The sequence below is a fragment of the Lacerta agilis genome, chromosome 18 (genome assembly GCF_009819535.1).
Source record: "Lacerta agilis isolate rLacAgi1 chromosome 18, rLacAgi1.pri, whole genome shotgun sequence".
In the NCBI taxonomy this organism is placed as follows: Eukaryota; Metazoa; Chordata; class Lepidosauria; order Squamata; family Lacertidae; genus Lacerta; species Lacerta agilis.
Window position 1 is genome coordinate 8,791,061 of NC_046329.1, and position 19,776 is coordinate 8,810,836.

Genomic DNA, 19,776 nt, shown 5'->3' on the forward strand with positions numbered 1-19,776 from the left:
AGATGTGTGATGAAGGCACCAGGCGAACTTCCCTGGGGAGAGCGTTCCACAGATGGGGAGCCACTGCAGAGAAGGCCCCGTTCTCGTGTTGCCACCCTTCAGACCTCTCAAGGAAGAGGCACACGAAGGAGGGCCTCCGAAGGTGATCTCGGAGTCCGGGAAGAGGCAGTCCTTGAGGTATTGCGGTCCTGAGCCATTTAAGTCTTTATAGGTCAAAACCTCTTGGGAGGAAAGCAATGACAAACCTAGACAGCATCTTAAAAAGCAGAGACATCACCTTGCCGACAAAGGTCCGTATAGTTAAAGCTATGGTCTTCCCAGTAGTAATGTACGGAAGTGAGAGCTGGACCATCAAGAAGGCCGATCGCCGAAGAATTGATGCTTTTGAATTGTGGTGCTGGAGGAGACTCTTGAGAGTCCCATGGACTGCAAGAAGATCAAACCTATCCATCCTTAAAGAAACGAGCCCTGAGTGCTCACTGGAAGGGCAGATCCTGAAGTTGAGGCTCCAGTACTTTGGCCACCTCATGAGAAGAGAAGACTCCCTAGAAAAGACCCTGATGTTGGGAAAGATGGAGGGCGCAAGGAGAAGGGGACGACAGAGGATGAGATGGTTGGACAGTGTTCTTGAAGCGCCTGGCATGAGTTTGGCCAAACTGCGGGAGGCAGAGGAAGACAGGAGGGCCTGGCGTGCTCTGGTCCATGGGGTCACGAAGAGTCGGACACGACTGAACAACAACAACCAGGTCAAAACCAGCACTTTGAATTGGGCCCAGAAACTCATCGGTAGCCAGTGCAGTCGGACCAGGATCGGTGTAATAAACTCAAACCGTATTGCCGTCCGGTGAGCAACCTGGCCGCTGAATTCTGCACCGGCTGAAGTTTCCGAACCGTCTCCAGAGGCAGCCCTACGTAGAACGCAGAATGTGGTGTGTGTTGGCTTTCTAAGCACTGCTTATTTTCCATGCCCATTAGTCCTTCTCAGAGTAAAAGCCGCGTGAGGCATTCATTCCCAATGGGCCTACTCTGAGGAACAATTCGGACCCTCCAAAGGTCCTATATTTTCCAGTCCCAGATTTACAGGTGAAAATAGGGACCTGCTAAGGAAAAGCGGGACATTCTGGGATCAAATCAGAAATGGACAGCTTCTGTAAATCCACGACTGTGCCTGGAAAATAGACAACGTTGTAGCCTGGGCTGCCTGGTTGCTCCCCTCTGAATTTTGTGCCCGGGCCCCCTGCCCACTGCTACGCCACTGTTTCCCAGTGGAAACTCGAGATCTAAAGGCCTGGAGTGATGCTGCGTGATCTAACTCTGTATAAGAGTTACATCATTGTCATTATAACAGAGCGTTATCAGTCCAGGAGTCAGAAAGCCTGTGCTCTTGACACGCTTTGGAAGTGATGGAATGAGCTCGGCCGGGGAATCCGGCCCTTCCTTGTACGGCTTGCGCTGAGATTGCAGGGTGGCAATTGGAGAAAGGGGTGGGGGGGTGTCTTCTCACAGCTATTTGGTTCAATACACCCGCCACGTGACTTGTCCTTGGCAAGCGAGGTTCCCCACGAAGGAGAGAAACGGCTCGCCCTTTATCTCCCCTCGCTTTTATTCCGCGGTTCGTGCCCGCCGTTTGAAACATTGGCAGTTTCTTTTCTTAAGAAAAAATGGGGGTGTTGCACGCCTGCGGGGACCCCAAGCCCACGGGGACCCTCGAGAAGACCCCCCAAGGGTGCTGTGGAACCAAGGAGTGGAGGAATTCGCAGGAATTGACCGCCTGAGGTCAGAGGTCGGGGTCCCACGGGGACCCGGCTGGCATTTGTGAGTCAGGGGTCTTCATTGTCTCTCTCTCTCTCTCTCTCTCTCTCTCTCTCTCTCTGTTTCTTGTTGATGTTCTCTGTGTTTCTCCTTTTCCGTAAGAATAACCTTGGGGAGATTTCTTTTTTTTTGGGGAAGGGGGGTGTTCCAAGAGACCCCAGGTGTGCTTGTGTGTAAAAGAGAGTAGTGGGGAAGATGGAGAGGGAAAAGGTGGGGCGATGGGGAGCCCACAAAGGCAGTGGGGAGCTCCCAGAAGTGGGGGGGGGGAGAAAGAGAGAGGAGGTAGCGGAACGGAGTCCGCTCTGAGAGAGGCAGGGAGACAAAGGAATGAAGGGGTGATGGAGAGGGGTGGGCCAGGGACAGACAAAAGGGGGCACCGTTCTGTGTGAAAAAAATGACCGCGGCCATTCATCTGTGGGGACGCCGGTTTAGAAAAGGGGAGAGGTTAGCAGGTGAGGGGTTTGCGAATCTACCTGCTTGGTCCGCACACCTCCAGCGCTAACCAGGTCTCCAGGTGATGGCAGAGAGGAGGCTTAAATGTCCAGATTGGGAGAATCTGCCTTTAATTTATATGTATGTATGTATGTACGTATGAAGATTGTGCATGCAGCTTGCGGGATTTTGTCCGGCAGGGACTGTGTGCAAATTATCGCATATAGATTCTCTCTCTCTCTCTCTCTCCCCCGTCTTCTTCTCCTACCTTCCCTGTCCCAATTAACCTCCGTCTCCAGGGATTGGCGAGGGAAAAGAAAGAACTAGGCTGGGCTCAAGGGGAGGTGTGGGTTCTCCGCGTGTCTGTGTGTGTTTGGCGTGGGGCACGGCCCAGGTGACATCGCTAGGGGGCCCAGCCCTAGGTCTTGCGTTTGGGCCTTATATCCGAGGGTCAGAGATGCTTCTTCCTGGGTGACCCTATGGCCGACCGGATTGCAACAAACAGTTGCTGGGTTAATTTGTAGGTGGGGGGGGGAACTGATGGGTCTCAGACCCTCGGGGAGTTAGGGGCTTCCCCTGCATGCGAAGATTTGGGCTTCCAGTGGGAGGCCGCTTGTTTCGGGCAGTTTTCGATGTCTGGTGTTTTATCGTGTTTTTAATATTCTGTTGGGAGCCGCCCAGAGTGGCTGGGGAAACCCAGCCGGATGGGCAGGGTATAAATAAATTATTATTATTATTATTATTATTATTATTATTATTATTATTATTTAACCCAAGAGGTTTTGTGCACGATGGGCGGCAACGCTTAGCCCTCGTGGGTCTCTTCCAAAAGCCTGTGATTCTGCGGCTTGCATTCCCGGCGCTTGTTATCAGAGTCAGGCCTGTCGCGATGAAAGGGCCGTCGGGAATCGTGGAGACGCCTGCCAGGTCTCTGTCTGCGACCCGCAAACATCCTGGACACGGGGCTTGTGTGTTTTCACGATAGCAGAGCCCCCTCACTTGTCCCATTCTGCCCCTCTGCAGTTGACGGAGGAGCTGAAGATGTCTGCGTCCATTGCTTCCTACGACCAGCTGGTCCGGCAGGTGGAGGCGCTGAAGACGGAGAACACACACCTTCGGAGGGAGCTAGAGGACAACTCCAACCACCTGTCCAAGCTGGAAAATGAGACTTCGGATATGAAGGTGAGAAAGGGAGCGCCGCGTTCGATGTATTAGCAATAGCCCTCGGCCTCAGGTCAATGAGGACTAGAATCTTGCTTTAATTTAAGGAGAGGAGCGAAACTCGCAGGTAGGGCATGTGCTTGGCAGGCGGAAGGTTCAATCCTGAGATAGATGGACAGATTCCTGTTTAATTCGGATCCTATTCCTATTTAATTCAGGTCAATGAGGACTAGAATCTTGCTTTGTTTTATGGAAAGGAGCAGAACTGGCAGGTAGGGCATGTGCTTGGCAGGCGGAAGGTCCAATCCAGGTCCAATCCTGAGATAGATGGACAGATTCCTGTTTAATGAATCAATGAGGACTAGAATCTTGCTTTGTTTTAAGGAAAGGGGCAGATCTCGCTGAGAAAGATGGACAGATTCCTGTTTAATTCAGATCCTATTCCTATTTAATTCAGGTCAACGAGCACTAGGATCTTGCTTTGTTTTAAGGAAAGGAGCAGATCTCACTGAGAAAGATGGACAGATTCCTGTTTAATTCAGATCCTATTCCTATTTAATTAGGGTCAATGAGGACTAGAATCTTGCTTCATTCACTCCACCTCTTTGCAATGAGGCATTCAACCCATTTTCTGTCTCCTCCGTCTTTTTTTCCCCTTTTCTCGTCCGTTCCAGGAAGTCTTGAAGCACCTCCAGGGAAAACTGGAACAGGAGGCCAAGCTGATGGTTTCGTCGGGGCAGATGGAAGTCCTGGACCAACTGAAAGGTGGGTGGAAGTCACAAACCGAGAGGAGATCTTTGTGCGTTTTGGGGTGGGTGGGTGTCGCCCCTAAGCAGGGTCCCTAAAACAATTATTAGCCCAGGAGGGTGGTTCCCTCCACAGCTCACCTCTCCATTTAACAACAACAACAACAACAACAACAACAACAACAACAACAACAATTTATGCCTTGGGACGCAGGTGGCGCTGTGGGTTAAATCTAGCTATCATCTTTCTGTTTATTATCTACCTATCTATCTAATCTATCTATCTACTATCAATCTATCTAATCTATCTACTATCTATCTATCTATCTATCTATCTAATCTATCTATCTATCTAATCTATCTATCTATCTACTATCAATCTATCTAATCTATCTACTATCTATCTATCTATCTACTATCTATCTATCTACTATCTATCTATCTATCTATCTATCTATCTATCTATCTAATCTATCTATCTATCATCTATCTATCAATCAATCTATGATCTATCTAATCTATCTATCTACATATCTATCTATCTATCTATCTATCTATCTATCTATCTAATATCTATCTATCTATCTATCTATCTATCTATCTATCTCTCTATCTAATCTATCTATCTATCTATCTACTATCTATCTATCTATCTATCTATCTATCTACTATCTATCTAATCTATCTATCTACTATCTATCTATCTATCTATCTACTATCTATCTAATCTATCTATCTATCTACTATCTATCTATCATCTATCTACTATCTATCTAATCTATCTATCTATCTACTATCTATCTATCATCTATCTATCTATCTATCTACTATCAATCTATGATCTATCTAATCTATCTATCTACATATCTATCTATCTATCTATCTATCTACTATCTATCTATCTATCTATCTATCTATCTATCTATCTATAGAATTGGAAGGTGCTCGGGGCATCATCCAGACTGAACCCAAAACCCAAAGCAATATAAATTAGCCTGTTCAAATTTCATGCAAACCTGTGTCAACGCCCCCCCTCCTTTTGGTGATGTCAATACCATACAGGGATCTTTGGCCTTTTCTAGGGCTTGCCAATCAGAAGGTCGGCGGTTCGAATCCCCGCAATGACGGGGTGAGCTCCCGTTGCTCGGTCCCTGCTCCTGCCCACCTAGCAGTTCGAAAGCACGTCAAAGTGCAAGTAGATAAATAGGTACCTCTCCGGCGGGAAGGTGAGCGGCGTTTCCGTGCGCTGCTGCCTTTGACTGGACTTAACCGCCCAGGGGTCCTTTACCTTTTACCTTCTGCTCCAGCCCTGCAGATGGACATCAGCAGCTTGTACAACCTCAAATTCCATCCGCCGGCTCTTCTCCCCGAACCCATAAGCCAGGATCACAGCCCCGAAAGCAGTCCTGCCCACCCGGGCAACCTGCAGAGGAAAGACAGCATGGGGGAACTCAGCCGGGCCACGATCCGGTTCCTGGAGGAGCTCGACCGAGAGAGGTGAGGGGGGCAGTGAGGCCACCGTTGGAGTCGGCAAGCCAAAGCTCCCTGTCTCAGTTAATTTCTCTCTTTTTTTCCATCCACAAATGATCCCCCCCCCCAAAAAAGAATTGTGGGAACTGTAGTTTTTCTGCACACGGCGTTACATTTCCCAGCGCCCTTAACAAACCACGGTTCCCACGGTTCTTTTTTTGGGGAGTGGGGGGTCACGCGCCTTCCTTTTCTGATGGATGCCCCCCACTGTGCTCCCCCCCTTGCTCTCTCCCAGATGTTTTCTCCTGACTGAGATTGAAAAAGAGGAGAAGGAGAAATTCTGGTACTATACTCAACTCCAAAGCCTCTCCAAGAGGCTGGATGAGCTCCCTCACGTGGAGACGGTGAGTTTCAGAAATCCAGGCCCCACTTCTGGGCGTAGCAGGGGTTTGCGGGACCAAGGTTAGTGCGAAGCTCTTCCCAAGTTCCTAGTCCCTGGTGTGTGTCTGCTTGTGGGGAGAGAGATTCTGCGGAAAGAGGAGTGAAAGCATGACTCAAATGCAAAGCTTTTGCCTAAACGGGTTTGTAATCCTCTCTCTTCATGTCCTAAATATGCTGGTTTGTGTCTAATTAACATTTCCTCAGCTATTTTAGGCCTGGGTGAATTCAATCAATCTGTTTATTTTGAGAGGGCTTGAAAAAACCCCCACAAAATCCTAAATCTTCGATTACGTTGACTAACCTTAAGACAGAAGCCCATTGCCCTAATGCTTTATTGCTTTAACACTGCTTGACGCAATGTTTTAAGGTTGTTGTTATTTGTTAAAAAACGAATCTGGGAACTGTAGTTCCCCCACTCACTGAGCTACAGTTCCCAGCACCCTTAAGAAACGGTGGTGCCCAGGAATCCTTGGCGGGGGTGGTGGTGGAGAGCAATGATCTAGACAGATTCACCTCTATAAAAATTAAGAAACTGCTCAATGAAAGAGATGGATGGAGTTTGCGTTTTTAACCCGGCCTCTTCACCCGCCGCCGCCCAGTTCTCGATGCAAATGGACCTGATCCGCCAGCAGCTGGAATTCGAAGCCCAGCATATCCGCACCCTCATGGAGGAGCGTTTCGGGACGACTGACGAAATGGTGCAAAGGGCCCAGGTGAGGATCATAAAAAAATCGTAGAATTATAAAGTTGGAATTATAAAGTTTTTTTTTTATTAATGTATAATTTTTTTATTATTTTTACACTAAACTACTACAATATCACATTAAATCAAACATTTTCATACATTTTCCATTTGGCTTACAAAGCCGTGACTTTCCTCAATCCCTCCACATGGCTTTCGAAATTATATCTTTAAATTATATTTCTTTGATCAACCATTGCTTACATTATCATAAGGTTCCTTCTTACTTTTGTTATCATACTTACAATAATAATTCTACACATTAACTACAAAACTTCTTGAAATCCTATTAGCGTATTCAATTGTAAATTGTCTTTTAAATAGTTCGTAAACTTTAACCAGCCTTTGATGAATTTCTGGTCCCGCTGTTCCCGGATTTTCCCTGTCATTTTGTCCATTTCTGCATATTCAGTCAATTTCACTGTCCATTCTTCTTTCGTCAGTAATTCTTCTTGTTTCCATTTTTGCGCTAGAAGTATTCTAGCTGCAGTCACTGCGTACTGGAAAAGTCTAATGTCCTTCTTTTCAATGTCTGTACCTACAATACGTAATAAGAAAGCTTCAGGCTTCTTAACAAAATTATATTTCAACATTTTTCTTAACTCATGATATATCATATCCCAATACATTCTCACCTTTTTACACTCTTAGTCCAGGCGCTCTTGTGACAATCTTGCAGCGCTAGGGATATTAGACCAGGGGGATTTGAATTTAGGCGATCTAGAGTTGGAAAGGACCTCATGGATCATCCAGTCCAAATCCCTGCAATGCAGGAATCTCTCGCCCAACGCGGGACTCAAACCCACAACCCTGAGATTCAGAGTCTCGTGCTCCGCTGACCAAACTATCGGGGGTTTGCTGTAGAATCGCCGGACTTTACTGAGCTGGAAAGAGGGGGCACTCCAGAGGACATCTAGATGAACCCACCCCAAACTCAATGCAGGATGCGACCACGTAAATCCTAAACAAGCTTGAGTCGGTGGAGCGGGAGACCCTTAATCTCATGGTCATGGGTTCGAGCCCCACTTTGCAGGGGGTTGGACTAAATGACCCTTGTGTTCCCTTCCACTGTTATATACAGTAATTGTAAGCTGGGGGAGAAAGGATTGCAAGAGCCCTCACACATTATTAATATTATTATATTAATATTAAATAATATAATAATATATAAAATTATTGTGGTATTGTTATCTTATTTTATTTTATTTTATTATCGTGATCGGAAGTTGTTCTGAACAGTTTATAACATTGTGTTTTAATACTGTCACGAACCCTGGGCAGGTAATTAAAAACAATACAGACTGGTAGCGTCGGAAGGGGTCTCGTGAGTTAATCTAGTCTAGCCCCCTGCAAAGCAGAAAGCACAACAACAATGCTTCTGTGTAAGATCTGACAGCTTGTTTTATTCCGTAAAATTTATACACTGCTTGGTTGTGGGTGGGTGGTGTGTGCGGGGTTTTTTTTGGGGGGGGGGGAGAACTCAAAGGGGTTTACCAAGAAATAAATAAACATGATGATACAATTATCAATAAGGAAAATTAGCAACGATCGTTCGGAGATCTTCGGAAAAGTTAACATTGTTGTTGTTCAGTCGTTCAGTCGTGCCCGACTCTTCGTGACCCCATGGACCAGAGCACGCCAGGCACGCCTATCCTTCACTGCCTCCCGCAGTTTGGCCAAACTCATGTTAGTGGCTTCAAGAACACTGTCCAACCACCTCGTCCTCTGTCGTCCCCTTCTCCTTGTGCCCTCCATCTTTCCCAACATCAGGGTCTTTTCCAAGGAGTCTTCTCATGAGGTGGCCAAAGTACTGGAGCCTCAACTTCAGGATCTGTCCTTCTAGTGAGCACTCAGGGTTGATTTCTTTAAGAATGGATAGGTTTGATCTTCTTGCAGTCCATGGGACTCTCAAGAGTCTCCTCCAGCACCATAATTCAAAAGCATCAATTCTTCGGCGATCAGCCTTCTTGATGGTCCAGCTCTCACTTCCATCCATCACTACTGGGAAAACCATAGCTTTAACTATACGGACCTTTGTCGGCAAGGTGATGTCTCTGCTTTTTAAGATGCTGTCTAGGTTTGTCATTGCTTTCCTCCCAAGAAGCAGGCGTCTTCTAATTTCGTGACTGCTGTCACCATCTGCAGTGATCATGGAGCCCAAGAAAGTCAAATCTCTCACTGCCTCCATTTCTTCCCCTTCTATTTGCCAGGAGGTGATGGGACCAGTGGCCGTGATCTTAGTTTTTTTGATGTTGAGCTTCAGACCATATTTTGCGCTCTCCTCTTTCACCCTCATTAAAAGGTTCTTTAATTCCTCCCCACTTTCTGCCATCAAGGTAGTATCATCAGCATATCTGAGGTTGTTGATATTTTTTTCGGCAATCTTAATTCCGGTTTGGGACCTGTCCATCTTGACCTGTCCATCTTGACCTGTCCATCTTGACCTGTCCATCTTGACCTGTTCATAGCTTCCCTGAGTAATTTAAGCCCCTTTGCCACGACAAGGCAGTGATCCATGAAGGGGAAAGTTAACATAATGACAGGCTAAAAACAGATTAAACACCTTTCTAAGCAAACGGGCCAGAAAGAGTGCAGCGAATGCCCGACATCAATAGGCAGGGAGTTCCAAAGACTGATTTCTCACAAATAAGGAACACTTGTAAACAGCGCCGGTTCTGCAGATCGAAAAGGTCGAGTGGGCGGATGTGGGTTAAAGTGAACTTACAGGTAAATAATACGATGTTTTGCTCTCTTTTTTATTTCTATTTTTTAAAACCGCGCAGATCCGGGCGTCTCGGCTAGAGCAGATCGACAAAGAGGTGATCGAAGCTCAAGAAAAGGCCCAGCAATCGGAGCCGCAGGTGAGGGGGCTTGGAGCTTTTTTTGGGGGGGTGCAGGTCAGTGTTGACCCCGATATCCTTTTTCACACGTTCTGCTAGCAAGCCAGTTGTCCTCCGTTTTTCCTGCAGCTGGTTCTTTCTACCTAAGCGCATAACCTGACATTTTTTTGTCCCTGTCGAAATTCGGTCGGTTCGTTTTGGCCCAGTTCTCCAACCCGTTAAGGACACCTCAAGTCCTGATTCTGTCTTCTGTTGCATTAGTGCCGCCCGAAAATTGGTGCCGCCCGAAAATTGGACGAGGATCCCCTCAATTCCTTCGTCCGAGTCATTTATCTTCTTATCGAACCTTTATTAGGCATTTAGAAGTAAAATCGCGAGAGAAAGAATCACATACAAGAGCTTCGAAATATATATACGGTACACAAAGAAACAACGATTAAACTCATAGGCTGATTGTATGTGTGTACAGTATATGTAAAATCTAGAATTTCCTCCTGTTAAAGTACTACTCCTCGAAGCACTGCTGCCAAAAACTCGGCTACCCCCGCAGTCACCCCTTGGTCAATGTCAGAGAGACATGGCTCTTTTTGGGGGGTGGGTGGGTATTATTGGGTCATTGATTTTATTTTAATTTTATATACTGTGATCTTTTTATGTGAACCGCCCTGACACCTTCTGGTATAGGGCAGTATATAAATTGACTAATAATAATAATAATAATAATAATAATAATAATAATAATAATAAATGAACGAATAAAGTTACAGGTAGGTAGCCATGTTGGTCTGCCATAGTCAAAACAAAATAAAATAAAAAATTCTTTCCAGTAGCACCTTAGAGACCAACATAGCTCTCAACTTTTCCCTTTTTTTAGGGGAAATTCCCTTATTCTGAATAGGATTCCTTGCAAGAAAAGGGGAAAGTTGACAGCTATGGAGACCAACTAAGTTTGCTCTTGGTATGAGCTTTGGTGTGCATGCACGCTTCTTCAGAGCAAACTTAGTTGGTCTCTTAAGGTGCTACTGGAAGGAATTTTTTTTAAAAAATTCATTTTGTTTTAAATAAATAAAAATACTTTCGAACAGATTTTCCTGAGCACTTTGGGCTCCAAAGAAAGCGATTTGAAACAACCGCTGTGGAGACACTTCGTTCTGAATCGGCTAGACGGAAACGGACAGAGGAGGGTGGCAGCTGGGTTTCCTGCCCCCCCCAAAAAAATCCTGGGTACACCCATGACCCCTGCACCTTCCCCAAAGCTGCTCTGTTGCAGAGGGAGAGGGTGGGGGTCTCATTGCAACCCCTTCCCCCGTCTTCCCCCTTGTCCCCCGAGGTGGAGATTTGGTGCCGGTGATGCTAAGCTGTCACGGCAGCCATGCGGAGATGTCCACTCGCCGCAACAAACGCTGTGACAGCCACAGCTTGTCCCGCAGAGTGGGGCAGGAGACTTTCCGCTGCCTGTGAATTCGAATCCTCGTATCTGCAGGGCAGGCAGATCAAATCAGCCGTCCCTGCAGCGACTACATCAGACAGTGCCAGATTTATGTATAAGTTAAGCGAGCTATCAAAAGCACGTCAAACCACAGAGCCTCTTGGGCTTGCCGATCAGAAGGTCAGCGGTTCGAATCCCCGCAATGACGGGGCGAGCTCCCGTTGCTCGGTCCCTGCTCCTGCCCACCTAGCAGTTCAAAAGCACGTCAAAGTGCAAGTAGATAAATAGGTACCGCTCCGGCGGGAAGGCAAACGGCATTTCCATGCGCTGCTATGGTTCACCAAAGCGGCTTTGTCATGCTGGCCACATGACCCGGAAGCTGGACGCCGGGTCCCTCGGCCAGTAAAGCGAGATGAGCGCCGCAACCCCAGAGTCAGACACGACCGGACCTAACGGTCAGGGGGTCCCTTTACCTTTATTTTTTTTTTTTTTTAATTTTAAAAATTTTTTATTAAACAACAAAAGACAAAATATACAGTAGTTTCGAAACACACATAAAGAAAAAGATACAGCCCACACATGATTTGATGGTATTTAAAAAGAAAAACTAATCCTAAAAGGGTTCAGAAGACAAACGGAAAAAGATTATAAAGAAAGTAGAAAGAGGGGAAGGGGGAAAGATAGATTGGGAAAAGAACAAAAAGAAGAAAAAGAAAAAGGAGAAAAGAAAAGTAGAAAGTCTAGATTGAGGTTACTATTTACAACATTGTTACAATACAATTACATACGCTTGACTTCCGTTTGCACTCTTTGTTTCTTTATCTTAACCCTTCTTCTCACACAGGTCTTGTTACATCCAACTTGATCTTCTATTACTTTCTAATAATATATTGATATTCAATACGTATATATAGATTTCACCTTTCTATTGCCAGGAAATTTTGATGTTATTGTACTGGTTTAAATAGTCAATAAAGCCTTCCCATTCCTTTTGTGTCTTTTGATTGAATTGACCTCTCATTCTTCCCGTCATTACCGCTAACTGCATATATTCTATCATTAAAGCTTGCCAATCATATATTGTGGGATTATTTTCGTTCTTCCAATTTCTTGCTAAGAGAATTCTGGCCGCTGTAAGGGCATACATTGTTAACGTTCTTTTCTCTGGTTTAATTTCTGGAGGTAGTATTCCCAAGAGGAAGGTTTCTGGTTTCTTCTTAATAGAGATTTTCAAAAGTTTTTTTAATTCATTATGAACCTTTCCCCAATATTCCTTAATTATATCACATTCCCACCACATGTGGAAGTACGTTCCCATGCCACTTTTACATTTCCAACACAAGGGTGACTGGTTTTTAAACATTTTAGATAGTTTAATTGGGCTATAGTGCCACCTATATGTCATTTTCATGACATTTTCCCTTAAGTTGATACAAGCTGTGAATCTCATATCTTCCTTCCACAGCCTCTCCCATTGTGTCATGAAAATATTGTGCCCAATATCTTGGGCCCACTTTATCATGGCACTTTTTACCAGTTCTTCTTTGGTCTCCCACTCTAGTATCAGATCATACATTTTGGAGATATATTTCCCTTTGGATTGAATTAGCTGCGTCTCGAATTTGGATGTTTCGTTGGCTATCCCCTCCTTTCTATCTATCTTAAACCTTTCATTCAACTGGAAGTATTGTAACCATCCTGTCAGCTGGTTGCTTATCTCTTTGTATTCCCTTAATACAATATTTCCATTTTCCTCTTTTATTAGTGTCCTATATCTTGCCCATTTGCCCTGCATATTCTTTCTCTTGGCCGTGATTATTTCAATTGGCGATGTCCATAGTGGGATTTTGGGTTCCAACATCCATCTGTATTTTGTCCAGGTTTTAAACAAAGACTTTCTTATGATATGATTTAAAAATCCTTTATGGGCACTTACCTTCCCATACAACAGGTAGGAGTGCCACCCGAAGCGGTTATCGAACCCCTCCAATTCTAATATTTCAGAGTTCTCCAGATTTATCCATTCTTTTAGCCATGTTAAGGCGGCAGCTGCATGGTATATCTCTAATTCTGGGAGAGCAAAACCACCTCTCTCTTTTTTGTCTATAAGGATCTGGTGTTTTATTCTTGGTTTTCTTCCACTCCAGATGAATTTGGATATATCTCTCCTCCATAATTTAAAACAATCCATTCCTCCTAATATAGGGATGGTTTGAAATAAGTAACACATCTTAGGTAGAATGTTCATTTTTACCACAGCTATCCTCCCTGTTAACGAGAGGTACAGCTTATTCCATGTTTCCATATTGGTTTTTATTTCATTCCATGCCTTGGTGTAATTATCCTGATATAGATTGATGCATTTTGGTGTGATCCACACGCCCAGATATTTAACCTTATTTTTAATTTCCAGACCAGTCAGTGATTGTAATTTTTTGGCTTCTTCTATTCCCATATTTTTAATTAAAAGGTTTGTTTTTTTTTCATTCAACTTAAATCCAGCTAGCTTCCCAAAGATATTAATCGTTTCCAATGCTGCTGGAATGCTCTCTTGAGGTTCTTCTGTAGAAATTATTATATCATCCGCGAATGCCCGGATTTTATGAGGCGTTGCACCTATTTTAATTCCCTTTACCTTTAAACAAACTATAGCTTTCCCCAAAAAATTGAAGGAAAAGAACAACTGGATGTACATTTCCAAAATATAAGATAAAAAAGAACAAAATAAAACCCTATATATAGAAATGAGCAAACCGGTGATATTTTGGGGAGCAGGCTAGCAGGCGGGGCCCATGACTTACATCCTAGGAGCCTACACAACACAAAACACTGTTGCTGTATGTAGGTTTTATTTTAAATCTTATATTTTGGAAATGTACATCCAGGGTTTTTTTCTTTACATTTTTTGGGGGGCTCCCAAGGGAGTGGGGCCCCAAGCTATAGCTTGTTTAGCTTATAGTAAATCCGGCACTAGAGGGGTGTTGAAAAGGAGAGGTTTTTTTGTTTCTGGTTTTTTTTTTTGCAACCTTCTTTTTCCTGTCCTTGTGGGCATCCCTCGAAGGGCAAATGCCACGGCCGTGATTTGGTCCTGCGCCTCGGAGAGAATAAGGATGGATTTCTGCATCGTTTGAGGGACCAAGCTGCCCGTTTCTTCTCCTTTCCCTGCTCTCTTTCCCCAAGGAGGAAGAAAAGAAAGCCTGGCTTTTTGTTCAGGTGCCCCCCCCTTGGAAAAGGGAGGCAGTTGCCGTGGCGACGAGAAGTAGGTCAGCAAAGCGGGGATGGGGGGGGGAGGACCAGGCTGGCCTGGTGGCCGCAAACAGATTCGGCGCAGCTGCCAACTTGTGTGTGTAAATGGGGGAAAGGTTTGGCTGGCAAAAATAGCTGCCTTCTCCCGCCAACCTGGTGCCACCAAAATTTACCGGGGTGCAAGCCAGCTCTGCGTGCCTTTGTGCATCCTAACCTCGCCCCAAAATTCATTTATTGGTGTGTGTGTGCTTTTCTTTTGGCAAATCCTAGCAAAGAATAAAATAAAATAAAATCAGGATTAAGGTAAGGTCAGCAGACGTCACCGTTCCCCGGATTTACAAATCAGTCCCCTGACAAAATCCATCTATTTAGATAGATAATACTTTATTCGGCCATAAGCCCACAAGGTAAAACAAATCAATAGATAAAAACAGCATTTTACATTCTAAAATATCAACTGAAATATTTCAACGCATAATCTAATAAGTAGGATGTTGAAAATTGTCCCCGGATTCATTGAGAAAAAAATCTGGCAACCTTAGATTAAGGTGGTGGAGGGGACACAACCCTTCTCTCCAAGTGCAAGCAAGATTCCAGTCCTCATTGTTCTTGGCTTAAAAAGGGAATTGTGGATTGTGGAGAGGTCATATAATAAATAATAATAATAATAATAATAATAATAATAATAGTAGTAGTAGTAGTAGTAGTAATAGTAATAATAATAATAATTTATTTATACCCCACCCATCTGGCTGGGTTTCCCCAGCCACTCTGGGCAGCTTCCAACAGAACATTATAAACAGAATAAAACATCAAACATTAAAAGCCTTTCCTAAACAGGGCTGCCTTCAGAGGTCTTCTAAAAGTCAAATATTTGTTTATTTCCTTGACATCTGATGGGAGGGCGTTCCACAGGGCGGGCGCCACCACCAAGAAGGCCCTCCGCCTGGTTCCCTGTAACCTCACTTCTCGCAGGGAAGGAACCGCCAGAAGGCCCTCAGAGCTGGACCTCAGTGTCAGGGTGGCGGTTGAAATTGTTCCCTTTTGTATTGATATATTCAGTGCTTTTTTCCTGGGTGGGTGGGATGCATACCCCTAAACATTTTGTAAATCTTAACAGAAGAAACTAAAAAATTTTTTTTTTAAAGTTTCTTATCTAGCACAGTGAATTGTCAGTTCCGTTGCTACCCCCAAATGGCGGCCTTTTGTCCATTTACTGTATTTAATTCCCCTCAATTTGAACTATAAAATGGTGATTTTTTTTTAGTCAAAATGAGAGCACCCCTAAACATATTTTTTTTTAGAAAAAAAAGCACTGGGTATATTTATTTACAGTGCTGCATTTCTATGCCATAATGAGGCACACATTTTATCCTTCTAGGCTGGCTCCAGGTTGATTTATTATGATGGTTATTAACCAGTATACAAATGTAAAATACTACTACTACTACTACTACTACTAATAATAATAATAATAATAATAATAATAATAATAATATACAATCCTTCATCCATTGATTTCATGGCGGTTCACAACATAAACTTGCAACATAATTGATTGATCAATCAATTGCATTTTTTGTTATTGTTATGGTTTTTAAAATTTATATCCCGTCTTCTGGGGAGCTCAAGGCGGCGTATGTGGGCTCTCCTCCTCTCTGTTTTGTTTTCTTTTTCTTTTGGCTCCTCTCGACAACCCTATGAGGTAGGCAACGGCTGCTCCAAAACCATCCCGGTTGTTGCATGGCCGAAGTGGGGATTCGAACCCCGGCCTCCTGGGGATTTCTCTGCCGGCCTGGTGAATCCTGGCAGATTTGGTTTAAGAAAACAAAACAAAACAAAACTATTATTTTAAACATTTTTTCTTTTTCCCTAGCTCTGCGGGAAACTCTCCGGCCTGGAAGAGGATGGTAGCTTTGAGATTCCCACCCACCCTGAAGATGGGAATCACCAGGGCCAAAACAAGGTAAGTTGGTTTTTACCTTGGTTCTCAAGCGCCTTGTTTCTCAGACAACTTGGAACCCAAACACTGCAAACCCGGAAGCAACTGTTCCGGTTTGCAAACTTTAATTCACAGTTATTGCCAACTGATCCCCATATTACTTTTTCTCCTTCTCACATTTCCCCACTCTTTTACTAAATACTCATTCGCCTTGTTGTTGTTGTTCAGTCGTTCAGTCGTGTCCGACTCTTCGTGACCCCATGGACCAGAGCACTCCAGGCACGCCTATCCTTCACTGCCTCTCGCAGTTTGGCCAAACTCATGTTAGTAGCTTCGAGAACACTGTCCCACCATCTCATCCTCTGTCGTCCCCTTCTCCTTGTGCCCTCCATCTTTCCCAACATCAGGGTCTTTTCTAGGGAGTCTTCTCTTCTCATGAGGTGGCCAAAGTACTGGAGCCTCAACTTCAGGATCTGTCCTTCCAGTGAGCACTCAGGGCTGATTTCTTTGAGAATGGATAGCTTTGATCTTCTTGCAGTCCATGGGACTCTCAAGAGTCTCCTCCAGCACCATAATTCAAAAGCATCCATTCTTCGGCGATCAGCCTTCTTTATGGTCCAGCTCTCACTTCCGTACATTACTACTGGGAAAACCATCGCTTTAACTATACGGACCTTTGTCGGCAAGGTGATGTCTCTGCTTTTTAAGATGCTGTCTAGGTTTGTCATTGCTTTTCTCCCAAGAAGCAGGCGTCTTCTAATTTCGTGACTGCTGTCACCATCTGCAGTGATCATGGACCCCAAGAAAGTGAAATCTCTCACTGCCTCCATTTCTTCCCCTTCTATTTGCCAGGAGGTAATGGGACCAGTGGCCATGATCTTAGTTTTTTTAATGTTGAGCTTCAGACCATATCTTGCACTTTCCTCTTTCACCCTCATTAAAAGGTTCTTTAATTCCTCCTCACTTTCTGCCATCAAGGTAGTATCATCAGCATATCTGAGGTTGTTGATATTTTTTCCAGCAATGTTAATTCCGGTTTGGGATTCATCCAGTCCAGCCTTTCGCATGATGAATTCTGCATATAAGTTAAATAAGCAGGGAGACAATATACAGCCTTGTCGTACTCCTTTCCCAATTTTGAACCAATCAGTTGTTCCATATCCAGTTCTAACTGTAGCTTCTTGTCCCCCATAGAGATTTCTCAGGAGACAAATGAGGTGATCCGGCACTCCAATTTCTTTAAGAACTTGCCATAGTTTGCTGTGGTTGACACAGTCAAATGCTTTTGCGTAGTCAATGAAGCAGAAGTAGATGTTTTTCTGGAACTCTCTAGCTTTCTCCATAATCCAGCGCATATTTGCAATTTGGTCTCTGGTTCCTCTGCCCCTTCGAAATCCAGCTTGCACTTCTGGGAGTTCTCGGTCCACATACTGCTTAAGCCTGCCTTGTAGAATTTTAAGCATAACCTTGCTAGCGTGTGAAATGAGTGCAATTGTGCGGTAGTTGGAGCATTCTTTGGCACTGCCCTTCTTTGGGATTGGGATGTAGACTGATCTTCTCCAATCCTCTGGCCACTGCTGAGTTTTCCAAACTTGCTGGCATATTGAGTGTAGCACCTTAACAGCATCATCTTTTAAAATTTTAAATAGTTCAGCTGGTATATCATCACTTCCACTGGCCTTGTTGTTAGCGAGGCTTTCTAAGGCCCATTTGACTTCACTCTCCAGGATGTCTGGCTCAAGGTCAGCAACCACATTACCTGGGGTGTATGAGACCTCCATATCTTTCTGGTATAATTCTTCTGTGTATTCTTGCCACCTCTTCTTGATGTCTTCTGCTTCTGTTAGATCCTTTCCACTTTTGTCCTTAATTGTGGTAATCTTTGTACGAAATGTTCCTTTCATATCTCCAATTTTCTTGAACAAATCTCTGGTTTTTCCCATTCTGTTATTTTCCTCTATTTCTTTGCATTGCTCGTTTAGAAAGGCCCTCTTGTCTCTCCTTGCTATTCTTTGGAAATCTGCATTCAATTTCCTGTATCTTTCACGATCTCCCTCGCATTTTGCTTGCCTTCTCTCCCCCGCTTACACATTTTATTTATCATTTTAACCTATCCTCTGCATTCACTGTATTCCTGAACCTCCCTTACTTAATTCCAAATTTCATTACAACATCCCATTTGAAATTAATTTCATTCAAACTCTTCCCCCCCCTTCCCCTCCTACACTCCCTAAAATTGAATTCTTATTCTATAACCTTTATCCATGACCCAACCCTATGTCTATACCATGACAAAGAGAATTTCCATAAAAAAAATTCTGTTTTTTTTAAAAAATAATTTTTTATTATTTTTCAAAATACATCAAATTACAGCCAATTTAAATCTAACATAAAATACATTCACCATTGCTCTGCCGAGCTGCGACTCCCCTCCATCACGCCAGCAGGTTTTCTAGTCCAATCTCAACACGCAGTTGTTATTATTACTCCTATTAAACTATGTCAAAGGTTTATTCCAATCCTACTAGTGTTTTTTTAAGCTTCCACGATTCAATCTTAAGTATTCCACAAATTTACTCCGGTCTCTCCGAAACCTCGAGTCATCCTGGTTTCTGACCCTACTACCGGTCAGTTTCGCCAATTCTGCATATTCCGCCATCTTCGTCTGCCACTCGTCAATCGTTGGTAATTCCTGTAATTTCCAATTTTGGGCATAAAAAATTTCTGGTGGCTGCCTCTGACACCTGCACCTGATTCTTCCCTTCCCTTTCCTGCAGGTGGAGGTGGTGTTCTGGCTCCTCTCCATGCTTGCCACCCGGGATAAGGAAGACATGTCCCGTACCCTGCTGGCGATGTCCAGCTCCCAGGAGAGCTGCCTGGCCATGCGGAAGTCAGGCTGCCTGCCCCTCCTCGTTCAGATCCTCCACGACACCGACCGGGAGCCGGGGGCCCCTGAGAGCCCCGGAGCCGCCGGCAAGGACTGCCGCATGAGGGCCAACGCAGCCCTGCACAACATCGTCTTCTCGCAGCCCGACGAAGGGCAGGCCAAGAAGGAGATGCGGGTGCTGCACGTTCTGGAGCAGATCCGTTCCTACTCGGAGACCTGCTGGGACTGGCTGAAGGCGCACAGCAAGGAGGGAGCCAAGATCCCCGAGGGGGGAGCAGGTAAAACCAGCCGGGTCTTGCAAACCCCCTTCACGCTCTCCGGGTAAAAGGTAAAGGACCCCCTGCACGGTTAAGTCCAGTCAAAGGCAGCTATGGGGTTGCGGCGCTCATCTCGCTTTCAGGCCGAGGGAGCTGGCGTTTGTCCGCAGACACTTTCCAGGTCATGTGGCCGGCAGGACTAAACCGCTTCTGGCGCATGACGGAAACCAGAGCGCATGGAAACGCCGTCTACCTTCCCGCCACAGTGGTATCTATTTATCTACTTGCCCTGGTGTGCTTTCGAACTGCTAGGTATCTACCGTATTATTCGCTCCATAAGATGCACTTTTTTCCTCCTAAAAAGTAAGGGG

General features: G+C 44.7%; 1 protein-coding gene across 1 annotated transcript in view; it reads left to right on the forward strand.

The window, feature by feature from the left end:
• The first annotated feature begins 3,271 nt into the window (after positions 1-3,271).
• Positions 3,272-19,776, forward strand: part of APC2 (APC regulator of WNT signaling pathway 2) — a 31,527-nt gene continuing 15,022 nt past the window's right edge. The window contains exons 1-8 of the mRNA XM_033136689.1: positions 3,272-3,426; positions 4,080-4,170; positions 5,459-5,648; positions 5,917-6,025; positions 6,662-6,775; positions 9,588-9,665; positions 16,196-16,285; positions 19,039-19,426. Coding sequence (XP_032992580.1) covers positions 3,286-3,426; positions 4,080-4,170; positions 5,459-5,648; positions 5,917-6,025; positions 6,662-6,775; positions 9,588-9,665; positions 16,196-16,285; positions 19,039-19,426 — 1,201 coding nt within the window. The 5' untranslated portion in view covers positions 3,272-3,285. The remainder of the gene's footprint in view (positions 3,427-4,079; positions 4,171-5,458; positions 5,649-5,916; positions 6,026-6,661; positions 6,776-9,587; positions 9,666-16,195; positions 16,286-19,038; positions 19,427-19,776) is intronic.